This window comes from Tyto alba, unplaced genomic scaffold (genome assembly GCF_018691265.1).
Source record: "Tyto alba isolate M040663 unplaced genomic scaffold, T.alba_DEE_v4.0 Super-Scaffold_42, whole genome shotgun sequence".
NCBI lineage: Eukaryota > Metazoa > Chordata > Aves > Strigiformes > Tytonidae > Tyto > Tyto alba.
The window spans coordinates 14,744,113-14,769,631 of NW_024881318.1; the positions used below are offsets into that span (position 1 = coordinate 14,744,113).

General features: G+C 63.0%; 3 protein-coding genes and 1 long non-coding RNA gene across 4 annotated transcripts; 3 read left to right on the forward strand and 1 right to left on the reverse strand.

The window, feature by feature from the left end:
- The first annotated feature begins 921 nt into the window (after window positions 1-921).
- TESK1 (testis associated actin remodelling kinase 1) lies at window positions 922-12,503 on the forward strand. The gene is given in 11 exon segments (XM_042804766.1): window positions 922-1,155; window positions 7,627-7,748; window positions 7,890-7,938; window positions 8,170-8,316; window positions 8,473-8,555; window positions 8,915-9,005; window positions 9,268-9,351; window positions 9,817-9,906; window positions 10,079-10,229; window positions 10,471-11,060; window positions 11,062-12,503. Coding segments are annotated over 11 exon segments (2,082 nt in total). The 5' UTR covers window positions 922-936; the 3' UTR covers window positions 11,518-12,503.
- A 264-nt stretch (window positions 12,504-12,767) lies between these two features.
- Window positions 12,768-17,706, reverse strand: LOC116960493 (B-cell differentiation antigen CD72-like). Its single transcript, XM_042804768.1, has 8 exons — window positions 17,449-17,706; window positions 17,270-17,359; window positions 16,952-17,041; window positions 16,091-16,405; window positions 15,694-15,842; window positions 15,203-15,354; window positions 14,110-14,269; window positions 12,768-13,759 (listed from the first exon to the last, which is right to left on the reverse strand). Exons 1-7 carry the CDS (start codon window positions 17,531-17,533, stop codon window positions 14,128-14,130), a joined length of 1,023 nt encoding a protein of 340 aa, XP_042660702.1. The 5' UTR covers window positions 17,534-17,706; the 3' UTR covers window positions 12,768-13,759; window positions 14,110-14,127.
- A 1,441-nt stretch (window positions 17,707-19,147) lies between these two features.
- Window positions 19,148-22,077, forward strand: LOC116960506 (B-cell differentiation antigen CD72-like). Its single transcript, XM_032988147.2, has 6 exons — window positions 19,148-19,386; window positions 19,497-19,589; window positions 20,468-20,782; window positions 20,914-21,062; window positions 21,297-21,397; window positions 21,724-22,077. The coding sequence occupies exons 1-6, from the start codon at window positions 19,242-19,244 to the stop codon at window positions 21,869-21,871; spliced, it is 951 nt and encodes a 316-aa protein (XP_032844038.2). The 5' UTR covers window positions 19,148-19,241; the 3' UTR covers window positions 21,872-22,077.
- Window positions 22,078-22,777: 700 nt separating this feature from the next.
- On the forward strand, window positions 22,778-24,770 carry LOC122154658. Its single transcript, XR_006166708.1, has 2 exons — window positions 22,778-24,059; window positions 24,203-24,770. It is a non-coding gene; the product is annotated as an uncharacterized LOC122154658 (long non-coding RNA).
- Window positions 24,771-25,519: the final 749 nt, after the last annotated feature.

Consider the following 25,519-nt stretch of genomic DNA (forward strand, 5'->3'; position numbering starts at 1 on the left):
CACTGGGCATGCTGTCACTGGGAGGCTGCTCTTCTCTGCGCCTCCGGAGGATGGGCCCCACAGCCCCCGGGGACACCGTCCAGGCAGGGGTGGGTGCGTGGGGAGAATCAGAGCCCCGCATCCACAGCGTCCACCCAGCCCAGCGATGGCTGTGAGGAGAGATCCGAGCCTGTACCAGTGGGGCCCATCCTGCTGCTTGTATGGGAGAACTGGACCCACGACACTGTATGGGGTGGAGCTGGATATACGGGGAGATCAGATCCTCACGCTCAGGGACTGGGTGCTATGAGGGAAAAAGAGAGTCCCGCAGCTACAAGGAGCATCCAGGCAGGGACTAGGGGAGAAAGAGACTCCCACGTTCACAACGTTCATCCAGGTGGGACCCAGGGGAGCACGAGTCCCACCTCTACCGGGGGCATCCAGGCAGGGATCGGGGTAGGGGGAGAACCAGCGCGCCGCGCCCACGGGGTCTGCCCAAGCCGTGCCCCGGGAGTCAGGTCCCCAAAGCCCACCGAGGTGCCAGATGGCTGCAGGGGGTCGGTGCTGGGCATCAGGGGCGTGCGGGCCCCCCGCTGCCCGCCGGTGCGGGGCGTGGAGGAGGGGAAGGACGGACAGACGGACGGGACTCCGCCGGGGCTCGGCAGCGGGTCCCAAGGAGTTAAGGGGCTGTCCCCGCCCCGGCTCCGCCCCGCCGGTGCCAGCGCTCGGGGCGGCGGAGGCGCAGCGCTGGGCCGCGGCGGGGGTCGGGGCGGGGGGGGGGTTCCGCCGCACCGGCACCGGGCCATGAGCGCCGCCCGCCCCGCCGCGCCGCCCGCCCCGCCTCGCCGCTAGCATCGCCCCGGGGGGGGGCCGGGGTGGGGTGGGGGGGGTGGGTTTTGGGGGGAGGCGGCGGCGCCCCGTCGGCGGGGCTGCCCGGCGTGGGGGGGGGGGATGTGAATGGCGCTGGGGGTGCTCGGCGGGAGCGACATGGAGTGGGAGAAGCTGCCGCGGAGGCCCGGGGAGGGCGAAGGGGAGGCGGCGGGGCCCTGGCCGGGCTGCGGGCGGCCGCGGCCCTCCTCGTACCGGGCGCTGCGCAGCGCCGTCTCCACCCTGGCGCGGATCGACGACTTCTACTGCGAGAAGATCGGGGCCGGCTTCTTCTCCGAGGTGTTCAAGGTGTGCGGGGCGGGGAGCGGGGATGGCGGGTCCCCCCCGGGCATCCCGCCGCGTTTGGGCATCCCCCCCCCCCTTTCCCCCGGGGACCGCTGCTCCCACGCGGCCCTGGACAGACCCCTCGCGGGTGGGGTGTGTGGGGGTGGGGGTGTGTGCGTGTGTGGTCTGGACCCCCAGCCTAGGCAGCCGGGCGGGATCCGGGGGGCGATGCGCGGTGCGGTGGGGACCGGTGGTGCCGGGGAGCCTCGTCCCCTCCGTGGGGTGTTGTGCCTCCATCCCTCCGTGCAAGGGGGAGGGGAGCGTCGGGCTCTCTTTACAGCCCGGGAAGGCTGAGCGCTCCGAAGCGCTGCGGCGTGTGGGTCGCAGAGTGGGGGGGGGGGGGGGGGGGGGGGGTGGGTGTCAGGACACGCGTGGGGTGACGAACATCCCAGCCCCGGGGGACCCCTGTCCAACAACAGCCTGGAGCCCTGACCCCGCCAGGCCCAGGGTGTGCCTGTGACGGGGGATGCAGGCAGTGTTTGCAGCCGGTCCGAGGTGGTTTCCCGCTGCTGGGCAGGTAGATGTGCAGGGTGTCCCAAGGGAGCCTCCCGAAGGTGACCTGGTCTGTGAGAGGGCCGTGATGCTGTAGATCAGTGCAGGGTCTGGCCCACGGCTGGGACCCCAGAGCTGCCTTTGTCCTCCGTCCTCTCTGGGATTGCCAGAGTGGGGATGCCAGTGTGTGGCCTACACCCTGGTTAGGGATGCATGGGTGCTGGTGGGGAGTTCGGGGTCCCAACAGTGTGGCAGAGGTTTGTGGCGACCGTATCCTGCCAGCCCATGCATTGCTGCCAGGGCCGAGGGGCTGTGCCCTGCCCCACAGCCACAGGTGACTCTTCCACTCCAAGGGGAGGTGTGTGCACTTGTTGTTTTTGTCCTCAGCATCACTTAAGGTGCCACAAGCCATTGGGCAAAGATTGCCCTTAAACTGTGCTTTTAGTGGCTTCATCCCCCTCAAAGAGCAGCTTTGGGCTGGGCAGGACCCTCCACCACCTCCCACCACGGTCGCTGGGGCCCTGGGCAACGCCACGATGCGTCCCCTGCACGGGACCACGCTCCCACATGCAGCACAACTGGGCGTCCCCATCCCAGCAGGACCCTGGGGTCCCCCTCCAGCTCTGCCACCATTCCCCACTCAGCAGGGAGACCCCAAGAACCAGCTCCTCTGCAGCCACAAGAGAGGTGTCCTGCGAGGGGCTGTGGCAGGCGTGCAGACATCCCTCTCCATGAACCCTCCTGCCTCTGTGGAGCTGTAGTCTCTCCTCTGGCCAGCTTCCTGCTATTGATCTCTGGCTTCGAGCGTGCAGCAGCACCTCGGAGCAGAGGGAGGCATTTAATAATGTCAGGCATGGATACAGCTCTTTAATAATGGATGCTCCCGTGTGTCAGCCAGGCCATGGTCTCTCCTTACCTTGCTGTTTCTGTTTTCCTGGGCCCTGCGGGAGCCACAAAATGCTCCTTCTCCCACCCGTTGTTCATGTTCTTGTGGGGCCACTTGCATGTAGGATTTGGGGGACTGCTGGAGGTTGGGAGTGGGAGCAGGATCAGGCAGCAGGAGCTGACATGTGTGCATGCCGGAGAGGATTCAGGGGCAGGAGGGGGCCAGATGGGGCTTTGTGCTTGTGCGGTGGGTTGAGTCCAAGAGCTCAGCAGGATGGTGGGGCAGGACCGGGATCTGAGCTGGGGTTTGGCTGCCTGAGCTTGCGAGGAGGATGGAGCTTGGCAGGGCAGCACAGGACCCGCTTTCCTCCCACCTCCCTTGTTCCTGCTGTTGCTTTCCATGCTGTGGGCAATCACAGCTCCCTGGTCTGTGTGGCTGCTGAGTCCTGCCTCATTCCAGCCGTGGTGGGTGTAGGGGATGGGGCGGGGACCTGGACATCTCTGTCCCTATGCAGGTTAGCTCAGCCCTGGTGTGCTCATGAGCCAGGGCCAGGCAGGATGCTGGGGTACTGACACAGGCATCTGACTGTCTCCCCAGCATTAAAGTCAAAGGGCTCGGTGTGTCTGAGCCCTGGTTTCCCAAGCTAGTCCTTGGGTTGAGCTTCATCCTGCTCCAGCCAAGTGCTTCTCTTGGAAAGGCTGTCCAAAGTGAACAGGAGAGACCACTGATGAAAAGCTTCCCTTTTCTGTGAGAATTGTTCCGAGCTGATCCCCCACTGTCCTGCAGAGCTGGGCTGTTTCCCTCTGGAGAATCTGGTTCTCATTGCCTTTCCCTGTGGGATTTCAGAGGTGCCAGGCCCACCCACTTTCTCAGGTACACAGACATTGCAGCGAGCCACCTCTCCACCCCCAATAGACTGAGCAGACTGAGCCAGGTGTGTTTGTGCCAGACATTTTCTCCAGCCCTTAAACCACTGTTTCATCTTTTCCCCAAATCCCTCTCTTACTTTCCTGTGTGCAGCCTGCATCAGACGCGGGGGCTGCAGGCAGCATCCTGGCTTCGCTCCCCTGGGGGCTGCACCAAGAGGTCTTCACTCATCCAGCTCTGCACCTTACGCCCTCTTGGAGATGCTGCTTCCCAAGCCCTTCGGTGTGCTCGGCCCAGCGCCCCATTTCCACAGTGCTGGGAGGGGAATTAGCAGCTCCCAGCACAAGACAGAGCTCGGGAGAGGGTTTCTGCGCCGCTGCCACCCACCCATCTCTGCCCGCTTCCCAGCCAGCCTTTGAGATTCTGTATTTACTCCCAATTTGCCGGTGCAACTCATGACACAACTCCCTCCCTCTTATCTGCTGTCCTTCATCGGTGGACCTTGCCTTGTTTTACAAAGGAGGGTGGAGCGGTGTGACACAGATGGGGAAACCAAGGCAGGCAGGGAGGAAGTGAATTTGCCGAGGTCAGCCAGCCGCGGCAAGGCCCTGCTGTCGCCACTCCGGAACGCCGGGCACTGGAAATGGGTTGTGCTGACTAGCCAGCGACTGGGTGGCACCTCTCCTGGGCTGTCACAGGGTGTGCTCCAGCCTTGCTGGTGAGGGCTGGCAATGCCCCGGCTCCTGGTATGCCCTCCTGGGACTGCGGGAGGTGAGGGCTGCTGATGCTCAAGCGTTCGTCGGGAGCAAGTGCTGCTTGCCCTGCTCCTTCTGCTTCCCTGGAGGAAGCCTGTCTTGACCGACTCTGCCCTTTTCCTTGCCACGAGCAGGTTTTACAGTCCCGCCCAGTAAAAGACCTGTTGTGCTACTGGGATTTCTGCGAACTCAGACGCAGCTGTTGCAGGCGGCTGTAGGATTACTGGCGGCGTTGCTATCTCCCTTACCTGCCCTCCCGTCTTTCCCCCTTGGGCTTTCTGGAGCAAGGGGTGCAGGATAATGCCCCTGCGTGACTGTGCCGTGCCTGCACTGGGCTGGGGCGAGGGGACGTGCCCTGTGTGGGGTGATGTGCGAGCCTGTCCCCAGCATGGGGGGCAGGGGGGGGGGGGGGAGTTCGCCCCACGTCTAGATGGGAGCGCCGGCTGTGGGGAGGGAGCAAGCCGTCTGCTCACTCTGATTAGCATGCTCTTTAAATAAGACTCTAATTTCCGCTGTTAAAAGAGCTCAGATCCCTTGTGCCCAGCCTGGGGCCGCCGCCAGCCTTGTCCCATCCCCCAGCCCTGTGTGCTGGCAACAGATGGGATGGGGACCGATGCGACATGACACCCCGACTCAGCCGCGGTACCCCCATGCTGCACCCAACGGAGGGGCCGTGTGGGGTACTGGGGGGGCATCAGCAAGGGGCAAAGGCGTGTCTGGATCCTGGATGGGGGCCGGAGGATTGTTCTCCCCCTCCCCTGCACCCTGGCGGGGCTGCATGGCTGAGCTCAGCTCTGGGGAATGTGCTGGGATTCCTGGGAGCCATGCCAGAGCACGGAGAGGCGAGGGGGGCCACCGTCCTGCCCGGGGAGGCTCTGCCGCCCGCTGCCTTCCCCGGATGGCATCAGGGAAGGAAACTCCCTTAGCAAGGAGCTGCGTCCTGCCTGGGGTCATGGCTTGCTCCCTCTGCTGCTTCGCCTGCTTCCCGAGGGCAGCCAGGGTGCCGGGCTGGTGCTAGTGCCTGGCCAGACTGGGTAAACTGGCCAGCGCATGTGGGAGGCCATGGGAAGCCCCACGGGGCCTCCTCGCAAGCTGTCTCAGGGCGCTGGGCACCCTCAAGGAGGTCGTGCCCCGTGTGCGTGGGGCTGGGGCTGTCCTGGGTGCCCCTGGAGCCCTCCCTGCCCCTGGGGACAGAGTCCTGGAGCAGAGCCACGGCTGTCGAGCCGGGTCCCGGCGCCTGGCTGCCACCAGTGCCAGCCCAGCCGACCGAGACAGTCCTGCCAGCCCCGCACAGCGTGGGAAGGGAAGGCAGGGCTGCCACTGGGCGAGCTGTGCCCGGAGCACTGGGCTTTGCTGGGCAGCACTCAGCACTGGGGGCTTGGTGGGCCTGGGGTGTCCCGCTGGTCTCATCCAGGGCTCTGGCTGCCTTGCCTCCTGGCTCCGCAAGGAGCTGGAGGGGCAAAGGGAGACCCTGCCCATGCTGCTTTGGCTGGGGAGGTCCCCTCCTTAAAGCCTGCACAGCCACTAAAGTCAGGCTGGGAGCCCCGTTTCTGTGTCTGATTCTGCTTCCAGCTACCCTGCATGCAGGGGTGGGGTGGAGGGTAAGCAGAGATGGGGTGGGGGCTGCTCCTGGCCCTGCCTGATGGTGCAGGTGTAGGCAGGGAGCCCTAGGACACCGAGATGGGGCTGGCAGCAGTGCCAGGCAATGCAAGGCAGTGATGAGATGGGGTGAGCAGGATGGCACGGGTCACAGGGATGACCTGGGGTGCCATTAGATGGGGCACCCTGAGCATGCAGAGATCCAGAGGAGCCATGCAAGGACTGCACCAACACCCTGGGACAAGCTCTCCCCAAGCCCAGGAGCCCTGTCCAGGACTCAGCGAGGAGGAGGCGTGGGGGAACCCATCCTCACATCTCCCCGCAGCGTGGTGGGGGACCAGGATGGGGACCCACGGTGGCAGATGTCTGGGGTATCCGCTCCTCACTCGTCCTCATCTCTGCTGCCGTGTGGCCCCTGCCCGTGGCCCAGAGGTGCTGTCAGGCTGGATGGGGCTGGCTGGAGGGGTGCACACAGACAGGTGGCTGCTGAATTATTCAGAGCTTCTTCATGAGCTGGTGGTGGCACGGCAGGGTTGGGTCAGGCTAGGCTATTGCCTCTTGCTTCCACTCAGCCTGGGGCTGGTTTGGCCTTGGTGCACCCACACATGTAGAATGATCTTTATAGAGCACTAATTTCTCCCCCAGGCTCTTTGGAGGGGGGGAGATGCTGCCCATTCCCCGGGGACTGGGTGCTGTCCCCCATCTCAGTGTGCACCCCAGGACAACTGCTCCCTGAAGCAATGCCAGACAGACAGCCCCCCCCACCTTGTGATGGGGACTGGAGCCAAGCTGCAAGCAGACTGAGGGGCACTGGGGGCCCTGCCTCCAGCCAGACCCCCATGTTTTGCCTGGGGAGGCAATCCCTGAAGCAAGGAGGTGGCCAGGGGCTGGCACCAGCACAGCAGCTTCAACCAGCATTGACTAAAAAGGAGAAGAGCATGGAGCTGACGGCAGCACCAAGGAATGCCTGCGCCTCCATGCATGGCTTGGTGTGTGCCGGGGGGGGGGTAGTTGGGATCTGCTGGGATGTCCCCCCCCCCCGCTCTCCCCCAGCTGCTGCTCTGGTGGGAGGAGTCCCATCCCTCCCCCAGCACTCACTCAGGAGGGGACCCTCAGCACCGGTTTGGCCCCTCCGGTGCAGTGCTGGGGCAGGGGATCCAGTGCTCACCCCACACCCCGCACGTGCCGGGGGTGGGGGGGCTGCAGAAGGACAGGGGGTGTCCGTGCTTGGCCACACTCCCAGCTGCTGTTCCTGGCGGGGGGCCAGGCCCCCAGCTCACATAACAACATCAGACTGGGGCTGGCTAATTATACAGCCTCATCCCAGCACCATGCCCCACCAGACTGGGATCACGCACCGGGGTAGCGCTAGCCACCCCCCTAGGGCCAGTTCAAAGGGGCAGGGTGCCCCTTTTGCCCTCCACCCCATGCTGGTAGGGTCTGGCTGGGTGCTGCTGTTACCCAAAAAAGCCCTCCATGGTGCACCCCAATCCTACAGCTACCTGGATTGGGGCCACAGCTTGCAGGAGCTGCCACTGCCTCTCAGGGAGGGCTGGGCAGTGTAGCATGGGGGTGGGGGGAGCTCAGCAAGTGGGGTGCCCCAGGGAGGATAGATGTATGCATCACCAGCACTGGGGGTCTTTGGGGTACTGTGGTTCCTGGAGAGCCCCCCCGCCCCAGCCCTAATGGTCTCTGGGGTGCCCCACGCCTCGGGTGTGTGGGGACCCTCAGCTCCTACCTCTAGGGCTGGGGTGGGTGCCGGGTGCAGGGCTGGTGTCCAGGGGTGCTGTGGAGGCATGTGGGGCTCAGCATCCCTTTTGCACCCCCCCCCTCCAGGTGCGGCACCGCCAGTCGGGGCAGATCATGGTGCTGAAGATGAACAAGCTGACCAGCAACCGGGGCAACATGCTGCGAGAGGTGCAGCTGATGAACCGCCTCTCGCACCCCAACATCCTCAGGTAGGACCTGCTCCCCCACTGCCCCGTCCCCATTGCACCCCTCTTCCCCAGGCTGGGGTGTTTGGAGCTACCGCTGGCACTGGGTGAGCTCCTGGGGCTGGTCCCCGCCACGGCCACCCTCAGGTCCCCTCTGTCTCACAGGTTCATGGGGGTGTGTGTGCACCAGGGACAGCTTCACGCGCTGACAGAGGTGAGAGCGGGGCAACAACATGAGTCTCGGGGTTCCTGCAGGCCTGGGGAGGGCACAGTGGTGGCTGTGGGGACACTTTCTTGGACCATAGCAGATGTGCTGGGCAAGGTCTACTGGGAGGCTGTGCCGTGGGGTGGTTGGGGGGATGCGTTGGGACGAGAGGTGGGCACCCAGCCTTATGGGAGGGAGGGGTTGGGTGCAGTGATGCAATGGCCCGTCTCTTCCCATCAGTACATCAATGGTGGGAACCTGGAGCAGCTGCTGGACAGCCCTGTGCCCCTCTCCTGGTCCATGCGTGTCAAGCTGGCCCTCGACATCGCCCGTGGCCTGCGCTACCTGCACTCCAAGGGCATCTTCCACCGTGACCTCACCTCCAAGGTACAGGATGCTCCAAGGCATCCCGTGGCCCTTGTTGTCCCACTCCCATGTTGCTGCCCCAGGCATGGCTGTGCTGTGCCCGGGCATCCTGGGAGCGGTGTCCAGTGAGGCAGGGCTGGTGTGGTCGGTGTGACAGGGGTCCTCCTGTGCCCCCAGAACTGCCTGGTGCGCTGCGAGGCCAATGGCTACACAGCTGTCGTGGGTGACTTCGGCTTGGCGGAGAAGATCCCCAACTACAGGTGCGTGGGCAGTGTCCACCCGTCTGTCCCCCGTGCTTGGCGGGAGGGGGTGGGGGGGTTTCCAGCCCACTTGGAGCACGATCTGGGGAGGGATGGACATTTGGGGTGCAGCTAGAAGGTCAGGGATGGGGGGCTGGTCCTCAGTAATGGGGACTCGGGGCAGATGGACATGTTTGGGGTTGGCTAGGAGGGGATGGAGAAGGGGATGGTGTGCGTGGGGGGAGATGAGTTTGTGGGCTGCATGGAGGAGGGTTAGCCCAGGAAGGGAGATGAAGATGGTGATTTGAGCTGCCACGGTGGCAGGTTGGACAGGGACAGGGGACTGTGGACAGCCCCTGATGTCCCACCATGTTCTCCAGCGAGGGCAGTGAGAAGGAACCGTTGGCTGTGGTGGGCTCCCCATACTGGATGGCGCCTGAGGTGCTGCGAGGGGAGATCTACAACGAGAAGGTGAGGCTCTCTGGCTGCCATGGCAGGGGGTGGGTGGGAAGCACTTCTTCCAGGCTTGCGTTACCAGAGTTTTGCAGGATTTGCAGCCCTGGGGGAGTTTGGGGACGCAGAGGGAAGGATCTGGGCATCCCTCGGATAGCAAGGTGGCAAGAGCCCTGGTGCGGCTCTGCAGGGAAAAGGGGGGGGGGGGGTGGGTTTGCAGAAGGGTGGGCACATTGCCTCGGTGCTGCAGGGCCCTTCCATGACTCCCTGCTGTCTGCAGGCTGATGTGTTCGCCTACGGCATCATCCTGTGCGAGACCATCGCTCGTGTCCCCGCTGACCCCGACTACCTGCCCCGCACCGAGGTGACTCCCGGGGATGGGGGCAGGGAGGGAGGGTGGCAGGCAGCAGCACCGGGGCTGGGAATGCTTCACCGAGTGAGGGGGACCATCCTCCTGTGCTGGGACGAGCCCCGTGTGCAGGATCTGCCCCACATCTCAGGGCAGGGGTGCTGTGCACCACGGGCTGCCCAGGTTGGGATGCCCTCTGGGTCTTTGGAGCCCATAGTCATCCTGCGTGGGAGAAGGGGACAGTTGGATTCAGGCAGAGAGTAGGAGGGATCTGTGTGCCAGCATCCCCCAGCCTTGCCCCAACTTGGGGTGACCTCAGGGTCCCCCCTTGCTGTGCCCCAGCTGGGGTGCTGCCAGGTCCAACAGCCCTGGGTGCCACACCGTCAGTGTGGGGAGAGAGGGCCAGGCCATCTTGGGTCCCCCGGGCCGTGTGGCACCCCAGGGGACCCACCCTCACTCTTCCTTCTTTCCCTGGACCAGGATTTTGGTCTGGACGTCACCGCTTTCCGCACCATGGTGGGAATCGACTGCCCGGCGGCGTTTCTCCAGCTCGCTTTCCACTGCTGCAGTGTGAGCCTCCCCTCTCCGCAGCCCTTCCCTGCCGGAGCAGCGGGCAGGACAGGCAGCCTTGCCCGCGCAGGGGGAGAGGCAGGGAGCTGCCCTGGATGGGCAGTGCTCCCTGGGGTGCTCGGGGCTGGGGGGGTGGCTGCAGACCTGATGGGGATCCCCTCCTTGCCTGCAGATGGAGCCCACCACCCGCCCCTCGTTCCTGGAAATCACGCAGTGCCTGGAGGGCATCCTGCAGCACCAGCCGGGCGCTGAGGGTGCCAGGGCCACCCTTTTCGGCGTCGGGGAGAGCCTGCCCACCCCTGGGATGGCGGCCACGCTCAACGGTACGTGGGCGCCCCGCGGACGGGCCATAGGAGGGTGCAAGGAGGGGGTATGCGGGGTGTCCCACCCTACCTTGGCAGCTGCAGGGGAAGGAGACAGGGGTCTCCTGAGGTCTGTAGGATGGAGCCGGTCGCTGTTCCCCCATCGGGGCGCACCCCTGGGTTTTTGGGCGCTTGGCACCCCATAGTACCCCGCACTGGGAGCTGCTGGTGACTGGTGACCTGCTCCTGTGCCCATGCCCAGGGGTGGCCGGGAGGGCGGCCGGCCGTGCCGAGCAATCGCCCCTGCGCGAGCTGGGGACGCAGCACCTGCAGCCGGACCAGCGCCTGTCCCGCAGCCAGTCCGACGTGTTCCCCCCCAAATCGCCCGGCCTGCTGCGGCCGCCGGAGCCTTACGGCGGGGCCAGGACCAAGGAGGCGTCCCCCCGCGTCAACCCCTTCTCCCAGCGTGAGGACCTGAAGGGGGGGAAGATCAAGCTCTTCGACACGCCGAGCAAGTCGGTCATCTCACTCACCTTCGACCTGCCGCCCCCGGCCCCGCTCCAGCTCAGCACCCCCGTGACGCCCGAGCCCGCCGTGGAGGTGCAGTGTGACTTCTCGGCCCCTGCTGCTGCCCCCCGCAAGTGCCACTCGCTGCCCGCCTCCCCTGAGCTGCCCCACCGGGGGGGCCTGGCGCTGGGCGTGGGGTCCCCCCGTCCCACTGACAACCCCCAGCCCCCCCACACCCTCCTTCCTCCCCCAGTTCGGGGACGAGCCTCCCCCCTCAGCCCTGGGGCGGAGGAGCGGATGGACTGTGGCCCTGACACCCCAGAGCCGCCACAGCCCCCGCAGCCGCCCCCCCAACAGCAACTTTATCCGCACGGCATCCTCAGGCGCCCGACCCTGGCAGCCAGAGCCACGAGCCCTCAACGGGCTCCTCTTCAACAACAACCACGTGGTGGTCAGCAAACCCCTGGCTTGGGGCAGCGGGCTGGAGCACGGCTTCTCCGAGCTCAGCATCCCCTGCGCCGCGACGCTGGAGCGGACGGAGCTCGTGGCCATGCTGCCGGGGCACAGCTCCGGTGCTGTGCTGGAGCAGGATGAGGTGCTGCCCTGCCCCGGCTGCTGCCTGGGTCCCTTTAGCTTCAGCTTCGCCTCCGTCTGCCACCGGCCGGCACCCAGCCCGCCCCGCTACCAGAACCTCAACTGCGAGGCCAAGAGCCTCCTCTGCCATGACCGGGGCCGACACCAGAAATCCCCGGGGCCAGTGCTGGCAGAGCCCAGCCTGAAGCTGCCGGAGGCACAGTCCTAGTGCTGGGGACCCCTGGGGAGCGGGGCTGCATCCTGCCCCACCCCCAGACCCCTCCGCAGCCACAGCGCCGGGCAGCTGGAGGAGCCCGGCACGTCCCCACGGTCTGTCCTGGTTTGCTCCGTGCTTGGTGGCCACTGGTGTCCACGGTGCCCCGTGCCATGGCCACCACGGTGCTGCCCAGGTGCTTGGGCACCCATCCCACCAGGATCGGCCTCGGGGGGGTCTGTGGGGAGCCCCGGGGGTGGGCTGGGTCCCTGCCGGGGACTGAAGTGCAATAACACCCCCGCCCTGAGCGTGCACCCAGGCAGCTGGGCTGGTCCCCCATAGGGCCCCAGGGACTCAAACCCTGGATGCAGGACCCCCCTTCCCCCAGGGCTCATCCCTCTGCAGGCTCTCATAGAGGGGTGTGCAACGTGCTTGCTCCCCCGGGAGAACCAGCAGCCCCCCGCCACTTCCCAGGCCAGGGGGTGAGCAGGGCTGGGCTGGGGGCAGAAGGGTCAGTGTGTGTATGTGTGTCTTGGGGCTGGGGGGAGCGTCCCCCGCGCTTGCCCCACAAGTGTGGGGAGTGCAGCCGGTCCCTGACGCGGGGGAAGGCGTGCGGGGGATAGGGGGAGGTGTGTAGGGGATTGGGAGAGGGGTGCAGCCCACGGACAGGGCAGTGCATGGGGAGGATTGCCAGCACTGGGGATATCCATGCCCGCCCAATGCCGAGGGCTGGGTGCTGAGCCAGCACGGCATCCCGCGCCCCTCAAGTAGGGTGCTGGCAGAGGGGCCGGGTGCCATCCTGGCAGTGGGGGAAGGAGCCGGTGGGCATCATGGCCAGGCTGCCCAGCCCCCGGCAAGGGTGGGAGCCGGCTTTCCTCCCTCCGGCACAGTGCACTGGTGAATGCAGAACTCTTGTGTTTTTTATTATTAATAATAATAATTGCTAGTAATATATACCCAGCTTATTTAAAGTGTTCAATAAAAACTGAATGTCCCAGCAACTCGGGCTGCTGCTTCTGTCTCTTGGATGTACGTCAGACACAGAGGGGAGCCCGGCACCAAAAGGTTGCAGGGGCTTGCCTGGGGCTTCTGGAGAGTCCCCTCAGGGACCACAGGCCGGACTGGCTCAGCCCAAAATCTCAGTGCCCCCAAAGTGTCCATCTCGGTTGAAATGGCTTCGGTCAAATTCCCATTTATTATTTAGGTTCTTTGGGTTCATGCCCTTGAGTTTGTGTTCGTGGTGGTGCAGAAGAAAGCAAAGAGCAGACGAACTGTGACTCTTTATTGCTACAAAGTGGGTTCAGCTGGCGGGCAAGAGACGAGTGACATGTGCCACCTCCAAAAAGCCTGCCTTTAACACCCTTTTGCTCTTCAAGCAAGCTAATTCACATAGCAGTTAATCAACTATACATGGCACACGCAACCCCATAATAAACTGAGAGGGTTTCCGCCTGGTTGAACATGACTTCCTCTGCTCTTGCTTGGCTGCAATGTTACATCAGGGCTATTTTGGTTAATCTTCACACGTGCACGTGTGTAGTAACTATTTAAAGTCTTGACTACCTGTCTCGCAAAGCGTCAGCCGCTGCAAAGTGCCAGAGTTACTTTTGCTTTTGAAAGGCACCATCACACTGTACAATCCTGAAGGTCATTGCTCTACTTTCTAATTAGCAAAAAAAAAAACCCAGCCTCCAGCACAAGCACCAGACAGTTCACGGGCAGCTTCGCTCCCTGGCACTGAGGCTGTTGGTTGCTGTCTTTGCCCAAAAGCTGTGGACAAGCTGCTCTCGTGATGGGGCCAGGGAGAAAGTCTCTGCCGTGGGGAGGAGGCCTGGCCGGCTGTGGGGCTGTGCTGTCCCCTACTCCCTTATCCTTTCATGCCAGCGCTCTGCACTGGGGATGTTGCATGGCTGCAGCGCTGAACATCGGGGCTTGCTCTGCTGTGTGGCCGGGTCCGCGCTCCCCATCACACACCAGTCCCTGTGCTCAGGAAGACCCAGCATACCCCATGCAGGTGTGGGTCTGAGCCGTAGGGCCCGTACCGCTCTGCTGAAGCACATCAGCTGGGGGGAAACGGCCACAGCCACCACCTCCCCCAGCCTGCGTGATGCTGGAGCATCGCTGGGCATTGCTGGGAAGGACCCGGGCAGCGCATGGACAAGGGTCAGTGAGAGGGAAGGGGGGTTGCTTGCATGGATGCGACATCCTGGGCAGGGGTGCAGCAGGGCTGAAGCGGAGGCGGTGAGGAGCGCAGGTGCTGCAAGGGAAGACGCAGGGTGAGGGTGAGGTGCTGCCCAGCCTCCACCGCATGTAGCAGGGCTGGCAAGGCAGCTCGCAAAGGGGTTTCCCCCCCATCTCGTCCCTTTGCTGCACCACAGCTTGGCGGGCGTCTCTTGAGCTAATGCAGACCAGGGGCTCCCACGGCAGCGAAGGGATGGAGGCAGGCTTCATCCAGCACAGGAAGGTGCCTGCATCACTCTCTCTTTCCAAGGGAGAGGGTCAGCATAACCCCAGGCAAAGGCCCAGACTCCCCCACTTTCCTCCATGCACACCCCACAGGCCCCACGCATGCCACGGCTTAGCACAGCCTGGCATGGGCACACTCACCACAGCGGTGCTGGGGCATCATCCCATGAAAGGGGAGCTCGGCCCCGCCGCCTTCTCGCAGATCCAGAAGTGCAGGTCGTCAGGACCGGCACACTGGGTGGGTTTGATGTTTCCGCGGCTTATTATGGCACAGGAGCCGTTCGACTTTGACTGCCATGGCCTGGATGGGGAAACGACAGGTCAGGGGGGTCTGCCACCACACCACCCACCACCCCCTGCCAAGGCAGCCACGGCTGCCAGCTGCAGCCCCTTGCATGCTCGCGCAGGAGGGCTTGAATGCTGCAGCCAAAGCGGGGATGTCCCAGTCCTCCCCTACTGATTTCACAGGCTGAAGCCTCAGCCAACACATCCCTGCCCTTCTTTGGGCAGGCTGAGAAACCCCCCTGCAAGAAGTTTGCTTTGCATGCAACTCCCCTTAGCCTCCACTCTGCCTGCAACTCAGACTCTCTCCTGGGGGATATTTCATCCCCGCAGTGCCTGGTGGTGGGGAGAGCCTGGTCCTCCCCCAGGGTGCGTGGATAGCCGGAGGATCTGCCCTGGGCCTTGGGGCTGCAGTGGGGTGCAAGCCCCCCACAGCGGGGCTGAGGATGGAGGGGCAGACAGCAGGCAGGGTCCGGGTACCCGACACCCAGCCAGATGGGTCTGTTCCTCCCCACTGCTCTCAGACACTGCAAGAGGAAGCGGTGGTGAGATGGGGAAGGGGTGCACGTGGCGGGGAGGAGCCCAGGACCCTCTGTGGGTGGGAAGGCTTGATTTCCCCTTGAGGAGGAACCAGGGAGGCACACGGGGAATAGAGGTGTTGCTCAAATGCTTTGTCTAGACCCCAGATAAAACTTGCGGTTTCTTTTGTCCCCTCTCGCTGCCTCCTGCTTGCGCATGCCCTGCACATGCCCCCAAAAGTCCTGGCTTTCCATTTGCATGGCCTCCAAGCATCTCATCATACCACCACACCCACCTCCCCCCGGCTTCAACTGCTTTGATGGTCTTCACTGCCCGGTGCTTGTGCCTGGGACAGGGTACTGGTGGGATTTAAAATGCTTCCTAAAGCTGTGCTGGAGGAGATGTTACAGCAAGAGGCTGTGCAGCTGGGTACCTTTCATAAAGGGAGCCGTCCACCCAGAACCAGGCATCTGAGACCCCTTCGCCATCCGGGTCCCCTTCCTCCAGCCAGCCATAGTCATACCAGGGGAAACTGCCCTTCTGCAGCCCAATCCAGTACGGGATGTCCGCGTTCTTCAGAAAGGTCTGGGGAAGGAGAAGAAGGGTCTGTTGGTGGTTTTTCCATGGTACCTATGTGCTGCGGTGTTTCCAGGGGGTGGTCATGTCCCCAGGGAGCCCCTGGGGCTGGAGCTCCTTGGAGCAGGACAGCTGAGCAGCCCTGGTGCCTTGCTCCAGCTTGGGCAGCATCCAGGGGTGCCAGAGCCTCTCTGTCCCACGTCCACCACCAACCACGTGCTCCAGAGATCAGCCTTGCACCTTCCAATGCTTTGGCAGGCCAGAGGTCCCCAGGGCAGTGATGGCCCACCTGGGGACCCCAGGACTGGATGCACCAGCTCCTGCCCTCAGCTCCCCCCAGCACCCTACCGGCACGGTCCAGCGACTCCAGGATTTGGTGACCAGGAGCTGAGAATATTTCCTCTCGCACTCATCTCTGCTGTCCTCCCAGGTCTTTTTCTCCGATGAGATGAAGAGGCACTTGCCCCTGTACAGCAGCCAGCCTGAAGGGCAGCAATCTGGGGGCAGGGGCACAGCTCAGGTGCTTGCTCAGCCACTGATGCACTTGGGGTGGACCAGGAACAGCCCTGATCCTTCCCAGCAGACATCACAGGCTCAGCATCTGCTCCAGGCGTAGCTTCAGCATTTGGACAACCCTTGACCCCACTAAGTGGCCAAAAAAGCCAGTGCTTGTGCCTTGGCTCAGGACCTGCTGAGGGTTGCCAGTCCCCTGGGGGACCCCATCCCTGCCCCACCATCGCCCTACCTACAGCCGTGCAGGAGCGCAGGATGGCCACAGTGTTCTCGCTGTTGTTGAGCTTCCCCTGCACCTCCTTCATCTCCTTCTCCGTCTGCCCCAGGACCCCCATCACGCGCCCCAGCTCGGCGTTCAGGCTCCCCAGCTCCAACCGGCTGCTGTTGCCCTCCCGCCACGCTCGCTGCAGCTCCGCTCTGGCCCGCGACAGCTCCAGCCGCATCTGCTCCAGGCTCTCCTCCCGCACGCTCACCTCCCACTCGAGGCGGTCCTGCTCGGCCACGAGCTCACGGGAAGCGTCCTGCAGCCTGCGGGTGACCTGCCAGTCTGGGGACAGGGCGGGTGAGCTGGGGCAGGGGGATGGGACATCCTGGGCGGGGGGGGGACATGGGACTGAGCCCGCTCAGAGGATAGGATGGGCAGGGCAAAGCAGAGAGGTGTTGGTGATGAGTGGGAAAGGATGTGGAAGATATGGCAGGGAAGTGTACGGTCAGGGGCTGGGCAGAAAGTGGCAGGGGAGAGCAGGACAAGGCAGGGCAGGGTGTAGGAGCAGACAGAGAGGGGCAGGGGCTGGGAGGGTGCAGCGATAAGAGGCTAGGCAACATCTGGAAGGGAAGAAGCAGAAATGGAAAACAGGGTGGGGAAGGTGGGTGATGGAAGGCAAAGGAGGAACCCGTGATGTGTGAGGGATACAGGCCAGCTTGTGGCAGATGGGGCAGAGGGACCGAGCCACGAGCAGTGAGCGTGGGCATCCCCTCTATTCACCCCCTCCCGCTCAGTCTCATCACCCGCCCCAGCCCAGCTGCCTCCCTCTCCCCTTGCTGCCCAGCTTCCCCCAATCCCAAAAGTGCCCACCCCCCCTCCCCAACTCACAGCAAGCCCCAAAGGCCACAGTGGCCACCAGCAGCAGCAGGCAGGTTGCCAGCAGCCCCACACGGATGCACCACCGCCAGGACCAGCGCTCTGTAAAACAGAACCGACCACAGGCATCAGTGGGTGAGCCAGGAAACCCCCGGCAGCCCCCAGACCTCCTGCCCACAGGTGGTGGAGTGGTAGCATGATGGCACAGGTGGCCACGGTGTGGGCACTTCCTCTTTTCAGGGATGGGAGCAGGAGCACCCCGAAACACCACCCACTACCCACACACACCAGGACCTCCCTGGGTCCCCTGGGCTCCAGTTGGGCACTCACCTGGACTGGGCTGGGCCCCGTCCCCATCCTGCCCCACCGGTGCTGGCTGCATGTTCTCGTAGGGGCTCTCAGCCTCGTCCATGCCAAGGGCTGTTGGAGGAAGGCAGAGGAGAGCAGATGAGTCCACGGGGCTGGGCATGGCGGGGGCAGCGTAGGAGGGGAGTCCCGCTGGCTCTCACCTGCCTCCAGCGCCTGGCTGGCCATGCTCCGGCCCCCCATCACCTTGGCAAACCTCAGGTCAGCATATACCACGCTCTGGGCCATGTGGGGAAGTGCTGGGCAAGCCCTGAGCCCTGCTGGCTCCCACCCTGCCCTTGGGATGACTTTCTGGGATGGTCCCGCTCCCCGGTGATTGCGCCGTCTCTCGGAGGTGCAAAAGAGAAGTGCACCCAGTGTCTGCAGAAGCAGAAGTTTGCTCCGAGCTGTAGCAGATGGGACCAGCGAGGCACAGCTGTGGGGACCAGCACCCTCTCATTGGTCCCAGCACCACTGGCCCAGCCCCTCCCACGCCCCAGAAGTGCTCACGGTCCCCCCAGGCATGCAGAAGGGCCAGGGCAGCACAGTCTGAGGTCAAGGCACTGGCAGAGCAAAGATGGAACCCAAATCCCTTGGCCAGGGGAGAGCTGGGGGACAGCAGGGCCAGCCTGGACATATTGCTCTGGGGACAGCACTGTGGAGGGCTGGAGGTCTTCAGGGACACAGATTTCCCCACCTGGCCACTGGGAATGAGAATTTCCTGATGAAGTAGCTTGTGTCGTTGCCTCTTGTCCTTTCCCTGGTGCCCACCTAGAAAAACCTGGCTTCATCATGGCCCCAAACACCACCACCACCACCACTCCCCCCCCCTGCAGAGAGTTGCACAGAGCAACTACACCTGCTTTGCCTTCCCTTCTGCAGAACACAACCCCAGTAGCATCTTCTCAGTCCCAACCTTCACTGCCTCACCATCTCAGAGGTCTCTGCTGATCTGCATCCCGAGAAAGGCAGGTTCCAGAAGGGGCGCGGAGTTGGGGAGCAGCTGGGCACATCTGGATACAGCCAGTTCCTGGGACAGGACTGGGGATGTGCGGACGTGCTGGTGGAGTACAGCACTGCAGGGCCACTCTGTGTCACCTCCGCAAGAGCAGGGGAAGCCCTTCATCACTGGAGAAAGGTAAAAATCATGGCCAACTTCAAAGGGGACAGGAAGGAGTTCTGGAAATGTAAAGATCGCGTAGTTTCTACCCAATTCACAGAAAGAGGATGGAGCACATCCTCCTGGGCGCACAGTGGTCCAGGCTCGGGAAGGACATGGTGGTGCCTGGGGGGACCCCACTGGGATTTACCAAGGGCAAGTGGCACTTGCCCAGCCAGCCTGCCTGCTGCTGTGGGAGCAGTGGGCTGGGAATGAGGGGAGAGCGATGGGGGCCATGTATTGTGACCCCTTGATGTCTAGGACATTGCTCCCTGTGGTCTGCTTGCTGGCAGAGTGGGGAGATGTAGCCAGAACGGGAGAAGAGCAAGACCTCACGCCGCAATGTGGAAGCCCATTTTAGGCATTAAGGCAAATATTTCTGCACAGCAGCAATGCTGAAACATCACTGAGCGGAGCGTGGAGAGGGGGAACCTCCACTCTGGATGGAGCTACCCCCAGAACAACCTGTTCCTATGTGGAAACCAGCCCCAATCTCCCCTGCCTCAGGGATTCAGGCTGATTCTCGGCAGACTGAGCCCTGAAGCTCTGCCCAGCACACCAGCCCCGAGCTGCACCACCCCACCGCCGTCCCAGGGGACCACGATCAGTTTCAGGGCGTGGAAGGGGACAGGGCAGCGGTGCCGGGGTCCAATGGCTGCGCTCTTCTGCTCCCATCTGCCGCACCTCACGGCAGACTTCTGCTTATGCAAAAACCAGCCACACTTCTCCTTTGCAGCCGCGAGAGAGGGGGAGACCACGGCAGAGCAGGAGCCATCGGCCATCAGGGCAGCGCAGGGCATGGCCCAGAGCGTGGTCTACGCCGACCTGAAGTTTTCCATGGCCCCCCCACTCACCGCCCCCGCCGGCCCCACAGCCCCCGATGAGGACGACAGCCCCTACGAGAACGTGCCACGGGGGCCGGTGCCTGCGCAGCCCAGCCCGGGTGAGAGCCCAGCTGTGGCCACTGCCGCGGGGATGCCCCAGCGCAGGGTGGGTGCCCGGTGCTGGCACTGGGACCACAGGGTGACGCCCGTGGGCGCTCGTCTCTTGCAGGGCGCTGGCCCCGGCGTTGGCGTGTCCCCGCGGGGATGCTGGCGGCCAGCCTGCTGCTGCTGCTGGTGACCACCGTGGCCCTGGGGGCTTGCTGTGAGTCGGGACAGGGGCCGTGGGGCGGGGGCAGCCAGGGGTGGGGGCAGTAGGGGCAGGTTTGGGGCTGGGTGAGGCCCGGGCTGCTGGGGGTGGTTCTCAGGGCTGGGGGGTGCCTGGGGCTGGTGGTCCAGGGGTGCTGCTGCTTCTTGCTCGGCCACCCTGAGCTGCCCTTCGTCTGCCTGTGCTGCCTCCCACTGCCTTCCCATTGCCTCCCACTGCCTCCCACTGCCTTCCCATTGCCTCCCACTGCCTCCCACTGCCTTCCCACTGCCTTCTCCTTGCTTCCCATTGCATTCCCACCACCTCCCACTGCCTCCAACAGCCTCCCACCACCTCCTACTACCTCCCATTTCCTCCCACTGTTTTTCCATTGCCTCCCACTGCCTCCCACCACCTCCCACTGCTTCCCACTGACTCCCACCACCTCTCACTGACTGCCATTACCTCCTGCTGCCTTCCCATTGCCTCCCACTGCCTCCCACCACTTCCCACTGCCTGCCATCACCTGCCACTGCCTTCCCATTGCCTTCCACTGCCTTCCCATTGCCTTCCCATTGCCTCCCACTGCCTCCCACTGCATCCCACTGCCTTTTCCTTGCTTCCCAGTGCATTCTCATTGCCCCTCACTGCCTCCCTATTGCCTCCCACTGCCTCCCATCACCTTTCCATTACCATCCCATTACCTCCCACTGTCTCCCATTACCTCTTCTTCCCTTGCCACCACTGGGGCTTCCTTTCCCTTCCCACTGGCAACTCCATGACAGTCTCTGTCCACAGCCAGACACTCATAGCCCATTCTCCTTTGTGAGGGCCATGCCCTGAGCAGGCTCAGTCCCATGTCCCCCCCTGCCCCAGCTCACCCGCCCTGTCCCCAGACTGGCAGGTCACCCACAGGCTGCAGGACACTTCCCAAGAGCTCGTGGCCGAGCAGGACCGCCTCGAGTGGGAGGTGAGCGTGCGGGAGGAGAGCCTGGAGCAGATGCGGCTGGAGCTGTCGCGGGCCAGAGCGGAGCTGCAGCGAGCGTGGCAGGAGGGCAACAGCAGCCGGTTGGAGCTGGGGAGCCTGAACGCCGAGCTGGGGCGCGTGATGGGGGTCCTGGGGCAGACGGAGAAGGAGATGAAGGAGGTGCAGGGGGAGCTTAGGGCCAGCAAGAGCACCGTGAGCAGCCTGCGTGCCTGCATAAATACAGGTAGGGCTGTGGTGGGGTGGAGGGATGGGCAGTGATGCTGCAAGGGAGATGTGGGGGCTGATCCTGGCCAGGCTGGGCCCCCCCAAGCATCTGTGGGAGGGTGAGCACCTGAGCCATGCCCCTGCCCCCAGATTGCTGCCCCTCGGGCTGGGTGCTCTACAGGGGCAAATGCCTCTTCATCTCGGTGGAGAAGAAAACCTGGCTGGACAGCCATTACGACTGCAGAAGGAAATTCGCTTCGCTGCTGGTCCAAGGCGACTGGCCATCGTGGACGGTGCCGGTACAGAGCAGGGGGGGCCGTGGTGGCACCCCAGGAGGGTGGGGGTGATGATGGGGCTGGGCAGAGCCCCGTGGGGCCAGCAGAAGCAGCACTTGCAGAGGTGCTGGGGTGGCACCGTGAGCCCTGGGTGCCCATCCAGACGGGCTGCGGGGGAGCACGGCCAGCCCCGGGGCTCCTGGGCACCAGGCGGGTGCTGGGAATGGGACAAGCGGTCAACAGCTTCTTTCCCCCCAGAATTTCGTGCAGGCACATGGTGCTGCGTACTGGGTTGGAGCAACAATTCCTGTTGTCGGGAAGAGGACACCTGTATGGCAGGACAACAAGCAGTTACACTTGTAAGTGCAGCAGCCCTTGGCACAAGCACCTGCTCTGTAGCCGTGCTGTGGAGGTGCTCTTTCACCCCTGTAAGACCCCACCCAGCAAAGGGAGTGACTCTCCAACATGCAGTGCCCCCCAGGGGAGGGGGCCCTGGGCAGAGCCCAGCTGCGGGGTACACTGTGGGATCTCCAAGTGGCAGACGGGGAGGCTGGGGGGAGGAACATGGCTCTCCCTCAGACTGATCCCAGTGCCAGGTGCCCAGCCTGTCCCAGCAGCACTGGGACCTGTGAGAAGGGGGTGAAGATGCTGTCACAGCCCTTCTGAGATGTCCCCTCTCTCCTAGTTACAACCTTTCTGCAGACTGCGGGCTAGCAGCTGGCGGGAATATAGAGGGTTCAAAATGCATGAAAAAGTTCCAGTGGATCTGCGAGAAACCCCCGAAGCTGAGCAGCACATATGAGACCCTCTATCCTCTCCTGGTTGTGGACTGACTCTGCTGACACCCTACTCCATCGCAGGACTCGGGGATGGAAGCTGGGGGTCGCACCTCAAGACCTTCTGCCCTGGGCACTCATTGCCTCAACCGCATTGCAAAGCGCTGGGAAAGGTTGTCTGTATTTTAAAACAAGGCTCATGGAAAACAGACCTTATTCCCCTCTCTCACACTCATGCATACACTTAAACCACCTTGCACCAATCCCCTGTGTGTCCCTGTGTGCCCCAGCCAGCCAGGGCAGCCCTGCAGTGACCCTGGACCTCAGTGCAGAGCCCAGCTCCCGCCTGCCACGCTCCCCTGAGGCTGCCACTGGTTTGCAGGTGCAAGATGTGCCATTTGCACCTTTTTGGAGCTGGTAGATGACAGCACCGTTGGTATCCCCGACCCGTCCCCTTCAAGGAGTCGTGCGGATTTACTGCTTATCCCTTCCCTCGGCACAGACAGCGCCCATCTTGCCCTTTCTCCTGCATCCACCACCTGCCCAGGGCTTTGGGCTGTGCCTTGCCTTGGCAGGGTGCAGGCAGCAGTGCCATCAGCATGGGAAACTGCTGGGAAGCCCTGAAACCATGGGGGGAGGTGGGAGAGCACTGGGGAGCCCTGAGACCATGGGGTGTGGATGAGGGAACCCTGAGAGTGTGGGGATGAATAAGGGAGACGTGAGGCCATGGAGGAAATGGGGGTGCAGTAAAGATCCCCAAGATCCTGGAAGGCAAATGGGGGAGCTTGGAGGCCACGGTAGGAAATGAGGGTGCAGTAAGGAGCCTTAAGACTGGGAGAGATGAGGAAGCGCTGGGGAGGCTTGGGAACATGGGGGAAAGGGGAGACCCCTGCCACCACTGGGGAAAGATCCATAAGACCATGGTGGGACCTGAGCTGCCAGGGGTGCGATGAGGGAGCCCTGTCCCTGACCCCACTGGGGTGGGTGGGGGAGACCCGCGGCAGCGCTGGCCCTCCATGTCTCACTTAGTGCTTCTGCAGAGGGGGATGAGGCAGGGACCACTTTGCCAATCTGGTTGTGGGCAGCTCCTGGGAGCGGAGGCATGGAAGGAGGCTGCTGGAGCCAGCCCATGGCATGGCGAGGCTGAGAGGCTGGGACAGGGCTGCAGGAGGTCCCCTGAAATCTCATATATTGTGAGAAACAAGGAGTTGCTGTGTCTGGTTTGTCCTGGGGAGCCCAGGCATGGTCTCCCTGGTGCCGTCAGAGGAGCAGGCTCCCTGCTCATGGAGCCCTGAGCTCCAGCCACCATTCCCAGTGTCACTGGGCTCTGTCACCACAAGGACACACTGCTGACACCTGCTCAGCCTCTGGTTCGTGTGTCCCCCAGGCATCTTCAGCATGGATGCTTGCTTGCCCATCTTGACGCATGGCATTTCTCCTTCCTTCCCAGCTGCAGGACTTGCCCTTTCCCCCATCCAACCTCAGCAAGCTCCCATCACACAGTTTCTCCGGGTCCCACGGAACATCAGTCCTGCCCTCTGGTATATCCACTACTGCCCACTCTGTGTTGCCCCCAAGCTGGCTGAGGCCATCCCCATTCCATCATCCAGAGCACCGGTGAAGGCCTCAAGAAGCATCCGCCCCAGGACTGACCCCGCAGGGATGTTGCCAGCTGGACAAGTGTCACTGACAACCCGCCCTCTGCAGCCCTCCTGCCATCCATATTTCCACCCACCTTCTTTTCCTCTTCTGGCCACATCTCCCCACTCTGCCAGCAAGCAGACCATGGGAAACTATGTCCCAGACCTCAAAGGTTCGTGATGAATGGCCCCCATTGCTCTGGCCTTGGCCACAGCCCAGTGTTCCCACAGCAGCAGACAGGTCAGACAGGCATCACTTGCCCTTGGTAAATCCTGCCTGGCTTTCCCCATCTATCAGCATGTTCTCCTTGGGCCTGGACCATCACATGCCCAGTAGGACATGCTCCATCTTCTTCCTGGGATAAAGGTTCTTCTCTGGGAGAACGAAACTCAGCTCTGGGACGGGCTGTGGCCAAGGGCAGGTGATGGAGGGAGAAGAAAGGGCAGGGCAGGAGTCAGCAGCAGTGACAGAGGCGACTGGCAGCCCGTAAAACTGAAGGACACCCCAAGGGGGACAGTCTGGGGACACCAATGGCACCATCATACCCAGCTTCATAAGGTGCAAGATGCATCTCCCAAACCAGCCTCAGTGGAACGCAGCAGAGGTGAGCAGGGCTTGGTACTGGCATCCGCTCCCTGTGCCATGGGAGCTGGGGATGGAGGGCAGGGGCCAGGAAAGTAAGCATAGGTATGAGTGCAGAACACAGAAATACAGCCTGTTTTCCACATGTCTTGTTTTAAAATGCAGACACCTTCTTTTCCAACCTGTATCTCCAGAGCTACAAAGTGCAGCTGGGGCAATGGTGCCCACGGATGTGACTGTGCAGGAGGGAGAGCATGTGTTTTCTGTGCACCCCCAGATCCTGTCCCTCAGTCCTGCAATGGAAGGGTGGTCTCAGAGTTCACCCCTTGGCAGGGAGAGGAGAGAGGATATTGACTGGGCTGGTCAGATTTGGGAGCTTCTCACAGATTCATAGAAAATCATCACAGCAGTACGAGTTGCTTATCTTCCCATAGGATGTACTAGCACAGAGAGGGAGCTAACTGTTCCAAAAGGGAAGGGGCATGTGAGAGGTACCACCACCATGCTCCCAGCCTGCTGCCAGCCCCATGGTGCACGCCCATGCAGCTGCAGCTCCAAGGCTCCTTAGCCTGGGCAGGAAGGCCAGAGCACTGCCCATGCCCGAGGATCAGTCCCATGGGCGGGAGAGATGCCCAGGCACTGCTCAGCACCTCTACCCATTGCTGGTGAAGCTGGGAGAGCTACAGGTGGCCAAGATGGAACAACTTACTCTTTATATGGCTTCTCAGACAGCCCCTCAGGTTTATCATGATGATTTTGATATCTCCCGTCGATCCAGTACGCGGCACCATGTGCCTGCATGAAATTCTCGGGGGAGAGAAGCTGTTGACCGCTTGTCCCATTCCCAGCAGCCGCCTGGTGCCCAGGAGCCCCGGGGCTGGCCGTGCTCCCCCGCAGCCCATCTGGATGGGCACCCAGGGCTCACGGTGCCACCCCAGCACCTCTGCAGGTGCTGCTTCTGCTGGCCCCACAGGGCTCTGCCCAGCCCCATCATCACCCCCACCCTCCTGGGGTGCCACCACGGCCCCCCCTGCTCTGTACCGGCACCGTCCACGATGGCCAGTTGCCTTGGACCAGCAGCGAAGCGAATTTCCTTCTGCAGTCGTAATGGCTGTCCAGCCAGGTTTTCTTCTCCACCGAGATGAAGAGGCATTTGCCCCTGTAGAGCACCCAGCCCGAGGGGCAGCAATCTGGGGGCAGGGGCACGGCTCAGGTGCTCACCCTCCCACAGATGCTTGGGGGGGCCCAGCCTGGCCAGGATCAGCCCCTGGAGTGCCAGTGGGAAGGGCAAAGAAGTCCCAGTGATGTCAAGGAAGGGGTAGATATAATAGGAGGCAGCAGGAGGTAATGGGAAGTCAATACAAAGGTGACAGGATACAGTGGGAAGCAAATGGGAAGGCAGTGGAAAAGCAATGGAAATACACTCGGAGGCAAGGAGAAGGCAGTGGGGGGAAGTGGGAGGCAGTGGGAGACAATGGGAAG